Raw genomic sequence first — 18,110 nt, forward strand, 5'->3', positions numbered from 1 at the left:
GGCAAAATGAACTGATTAAAGTGGATGTCATTATTAGGAATAACCCTATTGAGGGTAGGAGGTTGTGATTGTTGATGTGAGTACAGATTTGGCAAATGCATGAACAGCAGAGGTCTTCGTAAAATCAATGTTAAAGTCTGATTATAATGCAGGTGAGAAATAGGGTGACAGCCAACCTTTACATGAAAAAAAAAATCAATTGGCAGTGACATGCAACCGACAAGTTGCTTAGTTCAAAATAAAAATAAAATACTGCACAGACAAAATGTCCACCTAAAACACCCTTACAATGGCCACTATACACATACGTCATGATAAACATTGTACTTTTCATCCGGCCCAGACGGAGAAAATCTTCTATAGCAGTTACGATAAAATCAACAATCACATTGACAAAAGCAAACAAAGAGACTGACAGAGAGGTAGTCCCTAGATATCCATCTGAATCTTGAACATGAGGAGACACAAACTTAACTTTGGCACACTGAATGAGGAGGGGCTGGCCGAGAGGCGAGGACTGAGCCTGCAGCTGTGCTATGGCAGTGTTTGGATGGGGGGGCTGCACACTCATAGCCCCTTGTTGAAGTAGACCCTCTCCACTCCTGGGTTGTTGGCCCGGATTTTCTCCTGCAGCTCGGGCTCCAGGCGGCTGACTAATATAGAGCTGGGGAAAGAATGGGAGAAACGCGGGGGTTAATGGGTCAAACACATATACACTGCAGGCGTGTTATGCAACTGTTCAAGCAGAGAATAATCATGCCACCTCTGCATATATTAACCTAGAGAGAAGCTACTTTTATCTCAAGGTCAAGTTTGAACGTGTCACTCACCTCTTCTGAGGGAACAATGCGCAGCACAGTGGAGTGGCAAACACCAGGCTGAAAAAAAACACAGATCTATGAAACATACAGACATACAGCTCAGAACTAACTGTCCTGATGTCATCTGGTTTATTCTGTGGACCATATATGTGCAAAAATAAAATGGCATCCATCAAAAATGCCTATTTGTGGATATTTTAGTCTGGACCAAAGGAACTGACAGATTGATATTCGTACTGATAGAGCTACACTGCAAGCCTGGCTAATAATGTTTTTTAGTATTCAGTCAATTAAAAACCAACCAAGTATTCAACTTCCACCGATGTTCATAAGTGCGCTAGTTGGCAGGATGTGCTGCTCAAATCAAAGTCATGTCGTCTAAACTGAACTGAAGGAATGCGACACATGATTTTAAACGGGTCAATTTGAGGTCACAAGAGGAGTCAGGAAATCCTCAGAAATACATGTGGGAGGATATTGTGGGGGAAACTTCTGAAGCAATTGGAAACAGGACTCAGAGAGACACGAGGAGAGCTGGAGCTTTGATGTCAAATACTGAGGGTTTATTTGGAGCTTAGGCCGGAGAATTCACAAGACATGTCACGGGCCACGAGTTGACCACACGGATGAGATGCCAAACCAATTCTGAAGAACCCTCCTGCAGTTCCAGGTGTTAACTAGTTCAGAGTGTAATAATCAACATTCTTCAATAGATAGACTAAACAGCTGAGGACACTGAATCACATTTGTTGTCGCGTATGGCTCGGGGTCATCTACACCCCGAGAAGGATGTATTCCAGCTGTCCTAAAACAATAACTATCTCTGACCGAAAGTTGCCCGGTCATAAACTGGTAACAACAACAAAATGCTAGGGCAGCCCCTCCTTAAAGGGGAAAATGGAAAATGCAAAATGCACTTTTGTACGTCTTTTATACATGAATATGTGTCCCCGGTGTTCCAGGGAACTCACCAAGTGTCAGAAAACACAACCCTCTCTATTTTCCTCCATACCCAAATCTCTAAAAAAGGGGCTGCAACGGATCTGATAAAAACTGATCCAGATTTGAACACTGTCCTGACGTCAGGACAGTGGCGCTACGGCTATTGGGCCAACTCCACCAATCAGGAGGAGACAGCCACGGCCATTGCCGTTCGAAAGCGCTGGAGACGCTGTAGTACATATGCCAGGCCTGTAGATGGTGCTGTTCTCACAGAATCTGCCCTTGCAAATCCAGAGCTAAAAAATGTCAAATTGAGCAAAATGAGGCATGGCTAAAATGCATGATCTGTTTGGTATTTTGAAAAAAAAAAGTATAAATATGCCTTATATAGGTATGGTCCTACACTATATTATTCAAATATAGCATGATAGGTCCACTTTAAGGGAGATAGCAACTGCCCAAGGTCGGGCATCTGCGTCAGAGGGCAAAAGTTAAACATGTATACAGAATTATTCCCTGACAGATATGTGGATCATTTTTCAGAGGAAGACAAAACCGGATCTGAAGCCCTTTGTAGAAATGACTCATTGAGAAATGGTAAAAAGGCTGAGATAGGCATAGGTAATAACCACTCTTACGTGCAAATTCCCATTGAGATACTTCCCAATTACTGTAAAAGACACATACATCTTATGATCACTGACATTTCATATCGATATAAAAGATAATAATTGGACATTTCAATGGAATTTGACGTGGCTGCTTATGAGGTGGACCGTCTCTGACAACTCACCAGAATCCCACCAGGCCGACTTGAATAGGTGCACTCATCCATGGGAACTTCTGAAAAGACCAGGCAGGAAAGAAAACCCGAATGAGGGGCACAAAAGCAGTGTTGCATTCCCATACTAGAGTGGCCTTGTGCCCTCAATGCTTTTCATTCCTCTGATGTGTGTTGACGTAAAGAAAACAGAAGCTTACCCTCAGAAAAGCCTTCTTTTCCAAATGGTTCATCAAAAATGGAGGGATAGCTAAAAAAGACACACATTAACATTACAACACTTTCAACTAAATCTGTGACAACACAATAAAGTGGGTTGATATTTATTGTACAAATGATCCGAACATATTACCCATTCCTGGAGAGGCCATGAGGATCCTGGAGACCACGACCTGAGAGATAGCCTGCTTTGCAGCGTTCGTCGACTCTCCTAACCTGTTGTCATTCTCATCTGTGATGGGAATGCCGTGTTTAAGTTCTCTGAAAACAAGGACCAAAAGCATATTTAAATCAGAATCAACTGTCCTTTTATTACACAGATCAGGGGTAATGGCCCAACATTTTCAGATACAAATGTAAACAAGGATATTTCTTTAGCACAAACTGCGACAGGTAAACATTACTCAGAAAAGCATCTATTTTATATAATATTCTTGGTTTATCTTGCTACAATAATAATATAAATTCAAACATACACAGATATTTTACCAAGTATTTTGGTATGTATTCATTACATTAACAAAAATACTTTCTGTATTCTAGGAATTCTGCTGTCAGAGACCCGAAGATTACAGAAAGCCTGTTTTCACAACACTGAAACTATAGTCCTCTTAGAATTAACATGATAGCATTTATGTGAAACTCTTAGTGCATCTTCTGCAAAAATGTATCTTAACTTCTTGCATCAGCCGTTTTCTTTTTAGCACAACTCTGCTCCCAACCAGAGGTACAATAAGCCACATTATGTACTGCAATTGTCTACATGCTTAGGATGAAGTACTTCTGATGAGTGTTAAATGTCCACTTTACCTTTGTCTCATCAGTGGGATGTTGATACAGTTAGCAGCAGCTACAGCAGCAAATGGAACAAACCGACCAATCAGGGGTGAGATGTGCTACGGGAGGAGAAAGGAGGTATGAAACAGGTTAATTACTCATTAATTTCCTCTTATAGCACCAATTTCACTTTTTCCAATGGTGGAATTTCTTTGCTGCTGACATTTTAGATGTTGTACATGTATTCTTTCTTTTCTCCCATATATCAGGATGTATAGCACAAAGTCACTATGTAAGATGGCTGGACAACGTGCTGATACCAGGGCATGACCCTGTAAATAATACGGCTCTCCTATGACAAAGAAACTATGTGTGCGTGGCTAACTTCATGTCAGCATTAAAATGAGATGCAGAATGAATAGGGTTAGATGAACTGATACCTTTGTGAGTGCATTTAGTCCTAGAGCGGTGGCAACTGCCCCTGTGGTGGCAGACACATACGCTGTGCCAAGCTGACTGTGAACAGAAGAGTCAACGGTCACATCACATGGAAACTGTCCACACACAAACAAATTAAAAGGGTTAATCTGAGCCAGTGCTGAAATATCCCTCCCTTACCTGACAGTGAGTGGAGCATCGCCGCTCCTGTTGGTGTAATTCACTATTGCATTGAACGACTGATTGATCCACTGCCAGAGCAACACAGCTGGAGTTGTCCTGCAGGATGGAAAACAACAGAGTCATTAAAGGACAGCGGTTTTTATTTTTTATTATATTTTTTATTATATCATAACTTAGTACTTTTTAATGCATGTAACATATGTAACATTAAGCTGTCTGTGGCTCTTTTTTCTGCTGTAACTACGTAAATGTCCCCTCTGTGGGACTAATAAAGGTATTCTGATTCTGAGAGGAGCAGGTGGTTTTAATTAAGAGTATAAAAAAACAGCTTTATTAGAAACAGTTTAAAAGAAAAACAAAGAGTACTTTCCCAATGTCCTTCAGTAATATATAACATTGCACAAGTGAAAACATTGTCATTTATAGGAACCCTATCAGCGAAGTAACGTGTACTGATGGCAAGGTTCATACAGCTTTTAGGAGAAAATTCAAGCACTTTCTTTGCCGCTAAACAACACATTTTGAGACTCTTCTAGGCCTTCATTTTTCTTTTGTTTAAACTTGATTTAACCAGGAGTAATTCCCATCAAGGGAGTCCTGGCTGGGAGTCCAGGCTGGTAACTATACATGCATTTGTAAGAAATATTGGCATTGTTTTTTCAAATATTATTATTTTTTTGTTTTGGGGTGATGTGTAACCACAAAAAACAACAACAACCTTGAAGCCATTACAGCTCAAATTAAGCATCTAGGACAGGGGTGTCAAACTCAAGGCCCGGGGGCCAAATCCGGCCCGTGACTTCATTTTCTGTGGCCCCACAAGAGCTTGCAAAGAATTTTATATGTTTATTATACGGTTACATGCCGATTTACAGAAGCACGTTGCCCATAAACTACATGTCCCACAATGCATCTCAAATTAGACTTTTTTCTCAGAATTTGACTTTTTTTCTTCTAAATATGCCTTTTTTCTTAGAATGTGCCATTTTCTCAGAATTTGACTCTTTTTTTTAAATGTCACTTCCTTTTTTTAAATGTCACTTCCTTTTTTTTGACTTTTTTTCCAGCTTTTCTTTTTAAATCATTTTGTGACATTCTCACTGAAGAGACATGAAATGATTTGCCCCAGACTTCTGCTTTCAGACGTAGTTAATTATGAAGTTATTACCCTATCCAATAATAATCCAATACAGAGGCAATAATGTAATATAATACATTATTTTATATATATATATTTATATATAAGTTACAACCGGCCCTTTGAGTGCAGCCATAATGCTGATGTGGCCCGCGATTAAATTGAGTTTGACACCCCTGATCTAGGACTACAAACAGTACCAGGACTCTTGAGCAGATAAATGGAATTCAGCAGTGTGCATTTTTAACTGTGACACATACAAATATCTTCAGTGAAAGATGCTTGTAATGTTTATAATTTCAGAACGAGAAGTATGAATAGTGGTAGGGATATAATTGAAAACCCAACATGTTCCTACTTGTAAAATGTCATCATGCATCCAGTGATCGTCATGTTCATGGGAACCTGCGCTGACATGCGGCCAATCAGGATCATTTTCTCCCCAGTATCGGGATGGAAGGCAGAGTCAAAAACATATTTGGCTCTCCACAGTTCATCTTCAGTCAATCCTGGAGAGATTATACCTTTCCTGGGAGACAGTAAATGTAACATTTAATGTAAACCCATTCATAAGATCCTTATACTGGTGTATTAACCATCTGCACTTGCAGCCGCTTACCTGTAGTCAGTGATGACTTTGTGTGAATTGGCTAGTTGTTCGTTGGTGAGGAGAATGTTCCTGGGGTCTGTGACAGTGAAGAAATGTTTAGCCCGACCTACAAACGTGCTCTGGTCCCACCGGGGCTCTTTGATGTTTATGGAGGTGGATAGCTCTGCTGCCATATTTATCTGGGGAAAGGAAAGCGTTACAATAATCAGCCAGCGCACATAACTATGATACTTGAAGGGTCAATTTTAGTCACCGTATTTACAGTCATTCTAAAAGAGATCTCCGAACAGGTACATGTTTGAGTAATATTTCTCTGGAATCACTGTTTTAGGCTGAAATGTGCTAATATTGTTCCAGGATTTCAGGGCTGACACACGAGTTAGTCACAGCCCCTCACTTCTTGTTTTCTTTTGCAGACACAAGTCAGGGTAGGGACCTTGTGAAAATGATGCGCCTCTGTGGATTTGCAATGCTGCTTATTCAGCATTATGTTGCTATGGTGATGGCTGACCTGACACAAGGGTTGTGAAGCACTAAATTGGAAAGCCCCATTATGAGTGCACACCAACCCCCAAACTGTGGCTGAAAAGCAGCTCTTGTTAAAAGTGACAAAGCCCACTGCATGTGCGTTGTGACCAACTGAATGGCAGCTCTACATATTATTTTACTATCAATGAACCACAAATTGTTTTAGAGCAAAGCAGGTTATGCAACGCTTTATTAACACCACTACTAGTGATAATTTCATTCAAGTGTTATGCATTTATGATTTCATAATCAAAAACCAGATAAGACTGGCCTGCACTGAATAGACACTGCACTATCAGAAACATCCTCTGTGTATGTGCATGCAGCATGCTCATTCTCCCCAGTGTGTGTCCAGATAACCCAGTCTGATCTGGTTTTTAACCATTTGTGCTATGCTCCAGCTGAACTACTGAAAGGTAGGGGACACATCAGCAGCAAGTCAATGCAAAGATCTGCAGCAGCTGCATGATGAAACTCCTTTTGAAATTGCACCAAAGATGGCTGCTGGATTGACAATAAAACAGAAATCTCTCTTGCTTTCTGGCGGCTGTGGCGTACAGGAGACGTGCGGTCTCTTTAAATTGAATTAAACTCCATGGGATTCTCACGAGATGACAACAAAACACCCCCTCATCTGAGATTGTCCAATGAAATACCAAATCTGTACGGCTTGGTTTGAACAGAGCCATATCTGCTGTCAAACTACTGTTAATAGCATTATATAATAATAATAATTCATTAATGAAGGTGATAGAAGAGGACAGAACTTTGGACTGTCGACCTTTGATCTATAATCCTCTGCCCTCACTCTCAGCCAATCAAGGCGTTCTGTGTGGCTACACATTAACCTGCAATTCAAAACCCTTACAATCAAATACATCTTTCAAATAGTATTCGAGATGCATTGCATGTCAGATATGTAATCCCTGATTTCTTGTGTATACGGCATCTGTAACAATGAAAATAGCTGCTTTCTGTCAGTGGTCGCAGGGTAAACATGCTCTGTGACTGGTTACGGTTAATTGTTCAACCCAACGTAGACCAGTCAGATCTGGACTGTAGCTGGAGGTGTCCCTGCCTGCATCCGAACAAAGCGATCAAGCCTTAAACAGATAATACAACATCTAAGTAGCATTGTTTTTAAACGACCAATTAAGCACGGCATCTGTCCAGTCGTGTAATTGTCCAGCTGTGCTCCAGATTCAACTAGTATCAGCCTGCCACATCCACACATCCAGCTGCACGCCTAACGAGTCTAGTTCCCCCGACCTCAGACAAAAAGTGCAAGCTGGATATGTCTATGCTGCAGTCCTGAGGGATCCATCAATTAAAAATAAGCATGGCTAGGTTACTTACTGCACTGTGGGCTCCGGCGGTCTGCAAGAGGTGTCCCTGAAAGGCTGCAGACAGCTAATTTGACATGCAGCGGCGTCAGAGCACACAGAGGCACATCCCCCAGCGGCCGGAAGCTCCCCAACAAAATAAAAGTCCCGTATGAAAGCGCCAATTCACAATGGAAAATATGGGACTTGTACAAGGCCGGTAGAAACAGAACTCTTTCAAATACATGATGATTTTTTAACCAGTCTAGAAAGCAATACAATCGTGGGGAAACACTTGAGGGGCGAAATTAAGTTTAATTTCACTTCGTCCTTCAAACAAGGCTTTTATTTTGAACAGCGAGCTGAGTACTACATCCGGTAACACTGGTATTTTCGCCACGATGATTCGCGGGCAGTAAATTATTAATGACTGGTGAAACTTTGGATTTCCACACAGAGGACTCAGTACAGCAGTGTGACATTGACACCCGTATGTCTTGTGAAGAAGAGATTGACCCTTAAACAAACATTATTTGGTTAATATATTAAGACCATAAAACTGAATTAAACAAAATAAGTCACCTATGGCTAATTAGCAGTATAATAGCTTCCATGTTGTAGTCATTATACCTGTGTTACCAAAATGAAAACCTAAAAAAAGAACCCAATTTCCTGCACACCTTCAGTAAACCTGATAATTACTATCTTGAATGTTCTTTTAGTTCATCAGCAGCTGTTCTTTGGTGCCTGTTTCCATCTAGTGGTGACTGGTGAGAGGAAATAATGCCACAAGTAGTGCTTAAATTGAAGTAAATGACAAAGCAACTTCAGACTTTATTTCATATAGCTGATGCTGCAAAACATTAAGTTGTTTATTTTTCAACCAATTGTCATTGGTACCAATATTGCCTACTTAAATGAATTACAATAACTCCCATAGGAGACGACAGCAGAGCAAGAAGAGAGCGACGTACACTATAACAGGGTATAAAAAGAACATAGTCTGTCAGTGCCATGTGATAAAAATCAAATACAAAAGTGCAAAGAGAACATATTCATTTCCGACGTCTAACCCTATTATCTTACTTCACAAAAAAACTGTTGAGCTTTTGTTACAAAAAGAAAAACAAAGAGTTCACTTTATATTTACTGTTACCTTTGATTTGAGGCCATGCCAAGTGAAAGATGCAGTTTACACACTGTATATGGAAACACTCTAGTCATCATTGACACCCTAACAAAGATGACTTACATTTAGTTGTTATTCTCAGCATTACTTCATTAGTGTTTCCTGGCAATCCAGTAGGTATTGTGACGGTATTGTTCATAGTAGCAATCATTTCTAGCAATAAAAACATCATGCACAGAGAGGAAGTAAAGTTGAAAGGATGGTGGTTATAAGCTATATGTGATAGTTTCCATTCCATTGGATTATGGCACATATGTTTTTGGTCCATGGGGTTATGAATGCTTTTCTCTGTGTGATCTCTACAGGAAGTAGTCTGGTGTACGCCGCGTCACATGAGGCTCCCCTCTGCGTGGTGCAGGGTCGAACTGTAGGCTGAAGTAAACAAAGGACAAGACTCCTCAAAAACTCACATTTTACATGATGTGTTAATAATTAATTTGTAATAAAGTGCCATATCATTGAAAAGTTGACACATTTGTATCAAAAAGATTGTTAAATGTACTTACAAGGAGTATTTCAATGTGTCATCAAGTTCCATTATTGCGGCCTGGTTTCCACAACGATAGCAATAGTTTGGTGCACTGAAGATTGTCACTACATTGCGGTCGTGGCACCAATTATAACCCTGGAACAAAAGATTATCGGCATGTTACCTATTGTACCTATTTACATTTTCCAACATGTAAAGTTAAATCTGCATTTGCAATTTTTCGAATTAAAAAACATAATGATAATAATAATTTTCAGCAGTTAAGCAAACTTTAAGTACCTCCATCACCAGTTGGTGGGCTCTTGAAACCAAAGTTAGGCCATTTGCGTGGTTGAAGGTCTCAGAAATGTCCTGCCCGAAGGTGTAACCAGCACCACGGGGTGAGATGCCCCAGCCACCTCGGTCATCTGGGTCCGACCATAACAGGTCACACATCGGACCCTGAAGCATGGAGGAAACATTAGTGTTGTACAAAATCTATCCAATATGTAGAGGTTTTAGGAAACTGTCAAACTACAGAATTGTATTAAGGCTGCAGCTAAATCGAATTTTTGTTATTGAATAATCTGCTGAGTTATTGTTTAGGTAGGAATTTTTTATTCTATTCATTTCCTATGGATCGATTAATTTATATATTGTTTTAGCTCTAAATTTACATACAATTCATGAATGTGCATAAATGTGCAATACTTGATGTACAAATTATAAAGTATCAAGAGCACCCTTGCATCGACATGCACAATCATATGCCTTAATATAAATGTAATCCATATGTTGTTACAGAATAATCCATAATCTGGAAAGGCCTTAAAGGTGGTTTGTCTAATGTAAAATGTAAAAAATTAACATATGCTGAAATTACCTCGTGAGGAACTTCCTGCAAGCGATCCAGCGCTCTGATGTGTTCCAGTGTGTCTATTGAAGGAGATAATCCTCCATGGAGGCAGAAAATCTTGCAGAAGGGAGAGAAAATAAATCACAGGTGATTAATGATAAATTCCTGTATCTGTGCTTTATCACACACCCTACCTGTGAATACTCAACCTTACCTGGTTATCTACCAGCGCAGTGAGGGGCAGATAGTCAAACAGATCTGTGAAGTACTTCCAAACATTGGCATTTCCGTATTTCCTTAAGCACTCGTCGTAGAAGCCGTACACTTGTGTGATCTGTCTGCTCTCATGGTTCCCTCTGAGAATTGTAATTCGTTCACGGAACCTTACCTTCAAAAGAAAAATGTGAATATAAACAAAATGGAAGATCAATTAGCCATAAACATTATACCTGCCCCAAATCAAACCTTATATGAGCGTGAGAGGCAAAGTATTGTTTTGATTTTTTACCTTCAGAGAAACCAGGAGAGAAACTGTCTCCACAGAATAGTAGCCTCTGTCAACATAGTCTCCCATGAAGAGATAGTTAGTGTCTGGAGACTTCCCTCCAATCTTAAACAGCTCCATCAGGTCATGGAACTGACCATGGACATCTCCGCAGACTGTCACTGGACATCTCACCTCCTGCACGTTGGATTCCTTTGTAAGGATCTCCTTGGCCTAAAATAGAGGACCAGGATAACACAGGGTGATGAACAGGAAACATGGAGTATGGTGCAGGGTTTGCACGTGTTTTACAATAATACACAAGGAGACTGAATTGCATAATTGTTCAGATTGTGAGGTATGCAGCAGATGGTTATAACGTGATGTGGTACTGCCAGTGCACCCAAGTGAGGAACCAGGAGTGGGCGTAGCTAGGAAAACATATTTGCAGGCATCCTCCTCCATCTTCTTGGCGAGTTGCTTCCCTTAACTATGTGCTGCATGCAGCTGCAGCCAAATGGTGCGCTCCAAAGCAAGGCCACATGCAGCCATTAGCTGACGTTATTCAATGCAATACTTTATGATTCAGGATAACAGCGAATGGCCCGCTAGCATTGCAGATATCTATCGACAGGTATTAATAGCTCGCCTGAATTCCTTCCTGCGCAAACCTTACCTTTTCACACAGGACTTTGACCTGATTCTCACTCAGCTGTTTGCACTCATTCAGTTGTTCAATCCATCCGTCCAACTCCTTGGTGAATGACTTGTCGTCCATGCCTGGTTTGCTGTCAGCTAGCGAGCCGACCAGCTTTAAAAACAAATCCGGAAAACCTCTCGCAGTTTCGTTTCGCTTGATGTCCCAGCTATGCTACGTCCTAGCAAGCGCTCTGGTCATTCGCAGTTTGTACGTGTGTGTGTGCGCTCCACGAAAACGAATGCGTCAACTGCCCTGCGTCCCTCCAGTTTGGTAGAGAAAAAAGTGTTTAGTTCACATGATACCTAAATAATGTGACGTAACTATTCACAGTTAAACTTAATGTCATAGAGCCCCTTATTATTGTCACAAACAATACCAATAGCTCAGAGAAATGTAGACCCAACCAGCTAACTCTGGTCCAGAGAGGCTGAGCAACAAATCACATTTACGTCATCGCATCGGTGGTGGGCTCTCTGGGGAGGATTTTAGCAAACAAACAAAAATGCAAATGTGACCCTGCGGGATGAAATAAAATGGGTTTATGTATTTTATATTAATTTTTCATTCTGGTTTAATGTTGTCTTGATCTTGGTTATATAAAGAGTGAAATTGCTCTGTGGCCCTCTGCTGGACGACAGCGGGAACAGTCATGACCAAAGGTTGAACATTAAAAATCCAACAACTTTCACATGATGATAAATTGACTTTGCTGAAGTTTTAAGCACATCCTTTACATTTTTGCAAAGATAATAATGTAACATATGTTGTCTGCCGTTTGTAGCAGTCGGTTGGGGGGCTTCTGGGCTAATAGAAACTATAGCCTATCTAACCACTGAACCTCTTTTTTAAACTTCCCACACAATTAATGTGTGGTCTCTACTGCCAGTTTTATTTTTGACAGTGTGTCTATTTTGGGTTTACGCGTCATATTATATAAACAGAAAAGCAACTGCAATGTTTTGCTTTTTACACTACTGAATGGCCCCACATTTGTTATTTTTAGAAATGTTGTTTATAGACCTGACCTGTCAGAATGCGCCACACTGGAAAGACTACATTACCCACAGTCACACTCACACTCCTTCCTCTCAAGGGCACATGCGCAGTTGTTTGTTCTACTCTAGACAGCTGTAGGAGAAAATGGCAGCACTCATGCTAGGACAGCAGGTAAGACATTCAATGATTTTGGTGATTTTAATCATGTTACAGTGGTTTTGACCGACTTGTTTATCATTCCAGTTGCACATCTTATTGTGTTGTATTCCCTATGGAGACCAGGATGTAACTCTTAATGTGCAAAAAACCCACACGAGGCCTTTGCACTTGAATGACTGCTAATGTGTTAGCCTACCAGCTAGCTCAGTTTAACGTAAACGGTACACTTGGTTCCTAAAGTTAAATCGGCTAATGTTCTGGTTTATCTGTGTTGACATCATTTCTTTTTTCTTTTCTAGGCCCGCCAGTTCAGCACGTCTGTCATCAGACAAAAACTGGTCAAGGTAAATATCGCCACACTGCAGGACGCTTGTTTAAAAATGATTAGAGTTCGCAGTTAATCTGTGTGTACATGTCTTTATAGGCTCCCATCACGGTCTACGGGGTGGAGGGCCGCTATGCCACTGCTCTGTTCTCGGCTGCCAGCAAGCAGAACATTCTGGACCAAGTGGAGCAGGAGCTGGGGAAAGTGTCTGTAAGTGAACAGTTAAGACCTTGAAGTGCAGTTTTAATTATGTAAAGGTAACTATGAGGAGTAGTGTTTTCTCAACGTTTTATCACAAGTTGATAAGAATATAATTGTTGGTAATCAATTTACAGTGTTAAAATGTCCTGTGTATCAGACATAAGGATAATTATGATCAGTTTTTGCTCATCCATGGTGTTTCAATTCAACATGCATTTCTATTATAGTACATTAATTTAGTGTCCTCTTGCTTTCTGCCATCTTGTTTTTCAGTCCCTGATCAAGGACCCCAAGGTTTCCAGTATTGTAATGAATCCTCATGTAAAGCGCAGCTTCAAGCAGAAGACCTTCCAGGATGGTCTTGCAAAGTCCAAGGTTTCCCCCATCACCTTCAACCTCATCAGTGAGTTACTGCCCTCAATACTGCTACAAGTTTTAGAATGGATTTATACTAATTAAAGATGAGTAAAACACAGGTATGCAATGTGAATTGGTATGTGAGTGTAGTGTAAGGTCGTTACCATAAAAAAGCATATAGGAGTCCACCATCACACACCAGTTAGGATACAAATGCATAAAAAACGTTTCACAATTACAACATGGAAAAGTAATCTTAAATGTGCAGTGTTTTCAATGTTGAATATGTAAAAACACGTTTGTTTGCCTCGCCTCAACCATTTTAATTATTTATAGTGCTAGATTGAAATTCTACTGACTTGAGTGTGTTGGGTATACACACAAATGTTTCTGTTGTGGTTGTTTTATCTAAAATAAGATGTCACATGGGAATGAAAACAATCTTGTGCAGCAAAATAGAGTAGTAGAACATAATGTATGTCTCTGACCTCCGTAGAGGTCAGAGACATACGTTAGCTTCTTGTGGTCATACGTTAGCTTCTTGTGGTCTAATAATCTCTGGAAGTGTTTTTTTGGAACAAGGCAGTTAAACGGTAATTGCCTAAACACTATTTATTTTATAAAGTTAGATATTTTAGGTTAAAAAGGCTTTTCTACACTCTAGCTGAACTGAAGGCCATCCGTTGGTAATGCAGGGAAACGGACAGTATTGCATCTTCCTCAAATGTATCCTCCTTTTTGTTTTGCAGATGTTTTGGCTGATAATGGTCGTCTTACTATAACTGCTGACGTTATCACTGCTTATGGCAAAATGATGAGTGCACACCGTGGAGAGGTCTCCTGCACTGTCACCACTGCACAGGTATAACATGAGTTGACATAATATCTATCTGACTTAGGGCTGCTCGATTATGACAAAAATAATAATCTCGATTATTTTGGTCAATAATTGATATCACGATTATTAAAAAAGATTATCCATTTACTTTGAAAACATCAATTTATTGGAGAAAAAAAATGTGAACAGTATGTTTTTAACAGTTGATTACCCTGAACTTTAAGTATAATTCAACTAAAAAATTAAAATACGATTAATTGAGCAGCCCTAATCTGACTCCACATCCTTGTGGATTGGACTACACCTTGACACTGGTCACCTTAAACAGCAGTCATTATTCTGTATCAGCTACTTTTGCATCTGTTTACTGTAAATATGTTATACAATCAACCAAGTAACATTTGTCAATTTTCAGCCTTTGGATGCAGCTAGCCTTGCTGAACTGAAAGTAGCTCTCAAGGGCTTTCTTGAGAAGCATGAATCTATCAAGCTGGTAACAAAGGTATGTTGCAAGATCGCACAAACATACAAATTAACATTCTGCAGTTGTCGTGACTTCAAGTTTATCTCATTTATTAGAACTTTTTTATTTTATTTAAAAAACAAACAAAAAATACAAGAAATACTTTACATATATTCTATTAAAAAAATATAGCAGAAAAAGTTATATTCACATATCTAATATACAAAATATGAAATGGAAGACATTTTAAAATAATCCTGTGAAATTCTTAGAGCACTGTTATCAATAGTCAAGGTTGACTGTTGCCCAAACATTTTTCCATGCCTAGAATTCAAGATTGGAAGCCAATCAGAACACAAAAGCACTTTCCCTATCATACTAAATATAGTCTTAGGTCACAAATTCATTAATATAAGTAAAGCTAATTTAAAAAACACTCTAACCTAACATTTTAAGTGTTGCATGTAATTAAAATGTTGTCTCCTCTTCACAGCTGGATTCTACCATCCTTGGTGGCATGATCGTCAGTATCGGGGACAAATATGTGGACATGTCCACCAAAACAAAGATTCTGAAGCTCACCAAGCTCATCAAGGAAACTTAAGTCCTATGGACTTTCATACGTTTGGAGAAGACCAAAAGGGGAAACGCTGAAATGTATATTGCTATCTGTCCTGGCACTGCATTTGCTCCATAAATCCAGTGTCTATACTTAAGTTGATATGGATGTTAATAAAACATACACAAAGTGAAGGTGTGTCTCTGTTGTTGTAATTGTGGCACATGTAGCTACACTCTTAGTTCCTAATACTTACCAGCAATACTGATTTAAAAGCCTAATTGGATTAGAGTACTTGCACACTTTGAACAATGTAGCAGATGATGGTATTGCTGGAGTTGTGTCAATTTTTATTTATTTGTTATAATGTGACTAAGGGCCCTTTGTTTAGTTACGCACACTATTATGATGCGTCTTTGTTTAATCTGCCAGAACCACAATGGGGGATACCGATTTGCCCCTGCCGTTTACTTAAAGAATATGTGCGCATGCGTGGTCAGCGCATCCTGTTTTATCAAAAAAAAATCCAGGCGAAAATGGCTGCTCCTCATCTAAACCTCTGCTTAAAGGATTAAATGGCCATGAAATAAACAGCAGAAATCGCAGCCCCGCTACAAGACAATACTCATGAATGCCAGGGCGTAGTTTGAGCAGCGTCTTCATAAATATGTTGTCGCTGACAAAAGGATAATGTATGCGTTCCGAAATTAACCCTTTCCATCTAACATTCACCAAACAAATGAGGTACGAACTATTTATTTTTACGTTTTTAAATTAAATAAGGTATTGCATGCGGTAACATTTATTTTTATGCGAGACTTGTTTGGCTTTATGCTAACTATAGTTGTAGTTTACCTCGCTTTGTCTTGACGTAAAATGTGTTTTGTTGCAACGCTAAAAGGCCTATTGGCTCCATCAAAAGTAAGCTACTAAAAATGCTTCTTTGGGTTTGTTTTTCTTGGTTCACATTTGCATGAGTAGCTTTTCCACCTAATGTTTGTATTTCTCTGCATTCCAACAGAAAATGATGCATCAAGTGACAAGCAGCAGCAGTGACTATTGTATGAGTGGGCTGGCAGAGGACTGTCATCCAGCCAGCCACTTTGATCTCTGTAGCACACAGTCCAACAAATTCTACCCATCTCAGACAACCCCTGGTTTGCAGCTGTCCCTTGCCGGCCTAGCCCCTTTGCCGCAGGGCATGCACAAGGCCATGATATGTCAAATGCAAGGCACCCAGAACGACTTCCACCCTCAGACAGTGAGGATCAGGAGCAGTGAGGCGGCGGGGCTGGATGGCTCTAAAAAGAAGAAGGGCATAGTTAAGTCGGGGAGGAGAGGGAGGCCATCAGGGACCACAAAGTCAGCAGGATATCGTACAAGTACTGGACGTCCACTCGGGACCACTAGAGCAGCTGGGTTCAAAACAAGCCCGGGAAGGCCCCTTGGTACCACCAAAGCAGCAGGATATAAGGTCAGCCCCGGACGGCCCCCCGGCAGCATCAAGAATCTAGCTCGGCTCAAGAGGCTGGAGTTTGGTTGTGACGGCACCAAGAAACTTGACTTTATTAACTGCAGTGTTCCCAGGAAACTGGACTTCACTGGCTGTGATGTTCCACCTTTTCCATACAGCCTGATGGAGAAAATACCCCTCTGTGAGCCCATTTGCAAAGTGGATGAATCCAGTGAATAGTTCTGCAGCTCTCTCTCCAGTGCTGGAAAATGTGCATGAGCAAGAAGATGCCGATGGGATCTCAAATGTTGGAGGAAATAACTTTTTGCCATTTAGAAATGGCTCTGACTGAGTGTTTGTACAGTATTTGACATTGTCTTCATTTTATCATAATACATGAATCAATTACAAGTATGTTATTCCAGTTTGGCAGAGATGCATGTGAATGAATTAATCACACTAATCAGTAAAGGCTAAACATGTATTTATCAGTCTGGTTAAAACCTTACTTTAGAGTTAATCCTTTTTTTTCATCAAGCATTCTTGCCTTGAGTTGTTCTTTCTCTGCTTTTAATGTTTTATGACCCAGTTCTTTGTGACATTTTCTACATTTATAAAACTGCATTTTAGTACTTACAGCCAAACAAATATGCTTTTTCCTGTGCATAAATATGTTGAAGTATAGTTATCATTTATGTGGCGTCTAGTTCAATCTGTGTATTATTTTGTGATATTATCCTGCATCATACTAAAATGGCAGCAGTGCAATACATTTTTTAATTGCTTGAACTGGTAAGACTCACTGCATAATATTTTTTTGAACACAGTATTTGTTATTATTGCACTTTGTGAATAGTTTTATGTATTGTAACATCATCCCAAAACTCACTTTATAAGCACTTCCAGATTTACGTGTATGTTATGCTGTTTATTAGGGGGGGAAATGACTGAAAAACTGAAAAAAATGCTTTGTGGTTTGTGTAATAAATACTAATGTGTTGTATGTGAAACCAAAATAAAATACATTCTTTTCCACGTACCTACTCAATTTCCTGTAAAATCGAAAGCATGTAATTCTCCCTGTGGACACAGGAGGGCCCGTATCCCCAGACAATAGTAATCACCTTCTAATAAATCCTTTATTTACCTTCTGTGAAATCAAATGACGCCCTAGCTTTCTGATATCTACAGTCTTACAGTTAAGTGTTACACCGTGAGATATCTGAACTGGTAAATGACAGTGTTTAGTGTAAACGCTAGACAGCTGACATATCAGGGTGGGTAAATAAGTTGCTTTCTCGA

General features: G+C 39.9%; 4 protein-coding genes across 4 annotated transcripts; 2 read left to right on the top strand and 2 right to left on the bottom strand.

Moving 5' to 3' along the window:
* Positions 1–297: 297 nt before the first annotated feature.
* On the bottom strand, positions 298–7,871 carry sfxn1 (sideroflexin 1). Its single transcript, XM_034121174.1, has 11 exons — positions 7,794–7,871; positions 5,919–6,088; positions 5,658–5,828; positions 4,159–4,257; positions 3,981–4,056; positions 3,574–3,659; positions 2,897–3,024; positions 2,745–2,794; positions 2,557–2,606; positions 831–878; positions 298–664 (listed from the first exon to the last, which is right to left on the bottom strand). The coding sequence occupies exons 2-11, from the start codon at positions 6,080–6,082 to the stop codon at positions 568–570; spliced, it is 969 nt and encodes a 322-aa protein (XP_033977065.1). The 5' UTR covers positions 6,083–6,088; positions 7,794–7,871; the 3' UTR covers positions 298–567.
* Positions 7,872–8,552: 681 nt separating this feature from the next.
* LOC117475080 (serine/threonine-protein phosphatase 2A catalytic subunit alpha isoform-like) lies at positions 8,553–11,877 on the bottom strand. The gene is made up of 7 exons (XM_034121175.1): positions 11,434–11,877; positions 10,782–10,991; positions 10,488–10,661; positions 10,301–10,390; positions 9,718–9,879; positions 9,455–9,573; positions 8,553–9,320 (listed from the first exon to the last, which is right to left on the bottom strand). The coding sequence occupies exons 1-7, from the start codon at positions 11,533–11,535 to the stop codon at positions 9,248–9,250; spliced, it is 930 nt and encodes a 309-aa protein (XP_033977066.1). The 5' UTR covers positions 11,536–11,877; the 3' UTR covers positions 8,553–9,247.
* A 663-nt stretch (positions 11,878–12,540) lies between these two features.
* Positions 12,541–15,549, top strand: atp5po (ATP synthase peripheral stalk subunit OSCP). The gene is made up of 7 exons (XM_034121177.1): positions 12,541–12,624; positions 12,912–12,956; positions 13,037–13,147; positions 13,412–13,541; positions 14,245–14,357; positions 14,749–14,835; positions 15,290–15,549. Exons 1-7 carry the CDS (start codon positions 12,598–12,600, stop codon positions 15,398–15,400), a joined length of 624 nt encoding a protein of 207 aa, XP_033977068.1. The 5' UTR covers positions 12,541–12,597; the 3' UTR covers positions 15,401–15,549.
* Positions 15,550–15,849: 300 nt separating this feature from the next.
* On the top strand, positions 15,850–17,851 carry si:ch1073-44g3.1 (UPF0461 protein C5orf24 homolog). Its single transcript, XM_034121176.1, has 2 exons — positions 15,850–16,099; positions 16,377–17,851. Exon 2 carries the CDS (start codon positions 16,380–16,382, stop codon positions 17,046–17,048), a length of 669 nt encoding a protein of 222 aa, XP_033977067.1. The 5' UTR covers positions 15,850–16,099; positions 16,377–16,379; the 3' UTR covers positions 17,049–17,851.
* Positions 17,852–18,110: the final 259 nt, after the last annotated feature.

The sequence above is a fragment of the Trematomus bernacchii genome, unplaced genomic scaffold, assembly GCF_902827165.1.
Source record: "Trematomus bernacchii unplaced genomic scaffold, fTreBer1.1, whole genome shotgun sequence".
In the NCBI taxonomy this organism is placed as follows: domain Eukaryota; kingdom Metazoa; phylum Chordata; class Actinopteri; order Perciformes; family Nototheniidae; genus Trematomus; species Trematomus bernacchii.